We start from the raw sequence: 3,595 nt of genomic DNA, 5'->3' as shown, positions 1-3,595 counted from the left end.
ATTCTATTCATATGCAAAGTTATTTGTGAGTTTAGTATTAGTATTGTACAATGCTTCTGAATATTTCAGTGCATATAAGAGTCTGTTCCAATTCTCCGAACCGAAAATGTTACACTGGGTCAACTGCAAATAAACCAGATCACTCAAAGTCGTGAGAATAAGGTTTCAAAAGTTTGCATACAATATGCTATCTTTCTATATGAGTAAGGTTTATAGACCCGGCACCATACAACAATAGTGTTTGTGTAACAAAAAGAAAAAAAGAAAAAGATAAATCCTACATACAAATATGGCATCAACTAAACAAACTCCAAAGGCGTGTCCTCATTACAAAGCTAGGTATCTGACTGCCAGTAGCCGAGTAAGTGTTTCTGACAGGAGACTGCACACACATCTGAAGTCTTTATCTCATGTCCTTTCACACTTTGACACACACAGCATGCCCCCCTCTTTGTAAGGCAGTGCGTGTGCTTCTTTTTTTGACATTATATACATCAAATAACGTTGACAACACCTCCAGTCACACAGATGTAATCATTCATTCAGAGATAGGTTCACTACAGTCCACAACATGTGACACGTCTGAAGGAGTTATTTGTACGTAGCAGTAGACAGTCATGCTGAATAGGATCTTATGGAGCTGGGAGTTTCGTTTCTATTCTGTTGTAATGTAAAGAACTGTGGATCCAATATGAACAGTGAGACGACAGCTACTGGGTATTCAAATGAAAATGCAGAATATTATTTCATTATTTCAAGGATTTTAAGTTAGATATATACAATTTTATTTATTAATCATAATACTATGTCTAATATGTTTTATTGAGATATGTGTGTGGGTGTGTTTGTTAGGGATGATTAAAGTTATTTAATTGAATTAAATGTAAGAATTGAAAAACTACTACTACTACTATTAATGATAATAATAATAATAATAGTAATAATAATAATAATAATGATGATGATGATGATGATGATGATGATAATAATAATAATGATAATAACACTAATATATTAATGAATGAAGTTAAACAATTTGACTTATTCCAGTCATGACAACAATTTCTCTTTTTAGCTGGAGTTTAAGTTTCGCGTTATGACTGCACGGCAGGTTAGATGTCTAAAGAACTACATTACCCAGAGAGCTCTGCTGCAGTATAACTGTTAACGAAAGGGGCGTTCCCGCAGTGACATGTGGAGGAGGTAAGAAGCGGATTGTTGCCGAGGACGCATTCAGCTGTCAGAGATAACGCCGCTCAGCCTGCTCTTACCTGGAGTTTCACTAGGCGACCATGGACTTAACCCAGGATAGCGCTGTGGACATTATCCTGTGCTGACCCATTTCCTCGCACGTTTCTTTCTCTCTCTATATTTGAGGTCTTCTTTCGTTTCTGCCAGGTAAACTCCTTGTCTGTCTGTAGTTTTTCCCGGCTAGGGTACTGTTCATCTTGTCACTGAGCTGTAAGCATCCCAGTCAAGGAAGTAGCCCACGCGCTCATTTGTTGCTGTTGTTGTGCTGTAGCTCGTGCGATAAAAAGAGAGGGGGGGAAAAAAAAGAGGCGACTTGACATTTAACTTAGCTGTATGGAGTTGTTGGGACATCTGAATCGGGATAAATAGCACCTTCAGCAAGATCATCATACGCACCAATCAGTATTAGCCTATAGAAATAAACGCATATTTAATGAAAAGTGTCATATTTTGTGCTTTCCTCCTTTAAGACATTTTCGTTTGATGCTACAGCGCTACATACTGTGAGTTTAGCCGGTATCTCAAGCTGAAACGAGAGAATTTTGTGTTTGGGTGCTTTTTCTCGAGAATAAAAAGGACAGAACACACAGACCACTTAAACTCTATAAGTGGGGTCAGCTTCCGTCACACAGGCTTATATATTCTCTCCACCTGAGGACAGACTGAAGGATGGTGGCCTAAATTCAGTATGCAAGGGCTTCATACAGCTAACTTTAGCACAGAGCAAATAAAACTTTGTTTTGTGTTTTCCTTCGTTTCATTTCTAATACCTCCCTACATGTGGTTTACACAAATCTGCCCAACTTGAATAAGCTGTAAAGTTAAGCAGTTTATCAGCTCCACTCATTCACGGCATCTATGTCTTTTAAATTTTATGTTTTAAATTTTACTCATGATCTTACAGTAGGTGGTGCTCTGAGGATGGGCTAAAGAAAAAGAAAAAAAATTAGGATGGTCTGGACCCAAAGGACCACAGAGTCCAGCAATAACAAAGTCATTGTCATAATAGTTCCCCTGACGATCATGACCGCTGTATGTTTACAGTTTATTCACAACAAAATCAGCTATTGACAACCTGTTAAAAGACATAACCTGTAATGCTTGGTATTTTTTACTTAGAGTGACTTATACAGTATAAGGATGTCAAAAATGTCATTGGTAAATTGTCTGGGATAATCCATAAAGGACCAAATGTTGTGATTCCGTCGGGCCCTGCTACATGACATGATGCTTTAATGACCTGTGTCGTCAATCTTTTGCAGGTGTAGTCGACCCTGAGCAACCATGTCGGACAAGATGTCCAGTTTCCTCCATATTGGGGACATTTGTTCCCTGTATGCAGAGGGCTCCACCAGTGGCTTTATCAGCACGTTAGGGTAAGTCTGCTTCTCTGTCTCATGTTGCACAAATCCAGACACACAACTATAACACAGCACTGGCCCCCCAAATAAGCACAGTCACTCATGTAAGGATTTACATGGTTGCTGTTTTAAGCCAAAGAGGGGGTTGTGCAGATGGGGTAGTATAATGAATGTAGGGCTGTAGTCAACCAGAGAAAATCTTGGTCGACTGAAATCGCACCTATTCTTCAACCGTCCGACTGGTCGTGGGAAAAAAAACCTGCATGTTATCTCTAGATTGACTAAATTAGCCACAATGCACTGAGTGCACTCTGCCTGGTAGCCTCATTAGCCTAAACTAATTATAAATAAACATAAAAAAGCCAGTATTTGCCACATTATAAATGATTTTAACCTAATTATTTTATACAGAAATGATCACAACAGACTCGGAGCTGACCAGCGTGCACCTGCCCGTATTCAGATGGCTTCTGAAAATAGGACTATATCACCTGGTGTCCCAGCACAAGAACTATTGAGGAATATACACTCAAAACCTCAAGCATTAAATACAAAAGTTGATAGAGCATCCTAATACAGTTAGCCTTACATTTTTAGATGATATGTCATGTTGGTGTTAAGGTTAAGGTGTGATATGCAACCTGCTGGATCCGTTTTAACAAAATGCGGCCACACCGACAACTTCTTTGACATGGTGTTGATTAGTTTAGAGCCAACTCGGATTAAACATTCATTGAACGCTCAGTAAACGTTAAACAAGTTAGACCTAGCAATCCCCATTAGGTTTGGTGAGTTTAAAGTCACAAGTAGTCTGTCCCTCCTGCCGCCAAAAATAATGGATTCATCCTGGAAGGCTATTGATGTAGCGCGTTTCTCCGTATTCTCTGACCGCTGAGAATTAGGTCGGACGAGAGCATATTGACCAACCAGTTGACCAGTCGGCCAGGAGGCTGTAGCCCTAAATGGATGGATTCATATAGTGG

At 39.4% G+C, this 3,595-nt stretch overlaps 1 protein-coding gene across 13 annotated transcripts in view; it reads left to right on the top strand.

Moving 5' to 3' along the window:
- Positions 1-1,219: 1,219 nt before the first annotated feature.
- itpr1b (inositol 1,4,5-trisphosphate receptor, type 1b) overlaps positions 1,220-3,595 on the top strand; it is an 83,305-nt gene continuing 80,929 nt past the window's right edge. For 12 of the 13 annotated variants that reach the window (XM_040159829.1, XM_040159827.1, XM_040159825.1 and 9 more), the window contains exons 1-2: positions 1,220-1,398; positions 2,514-2,627. In XM_040159829.1, coding sequence (XP_040015763.1) covers positions 2,536-2,627 — 92 coding nt within the window. In that variant the 5' untranslated portion in view covers positions 1,220-1,398; positions 2,514-2,535. Of the gene's footprint in view, positions 1,399-2,513; positions 2,628-3,595 lie in introns of those variants that run through there. The other variant, XM_040159830.1, reaches the window with a different exon arrangement.

This window comes from Xiphias gladius, chromosome 21 (assembly GCF_016859285.1).
Source record: "Xiphias gladius isolate SHS-SW01 ecotype Sanya breed wild chromosome 21, ASM1685928v1, whole genome shotgun sequence".
NCBI lineage: Eukaryota > Metazoa > Chordata > Actinopteri > Istiophoriformes > Xiphiidae > Xiphias > Xiphias gladius.
Note: the sequence above shows the minus strand (reverse complement) of the source record. Positions and strands in the feature narration are given on the sequence as shown.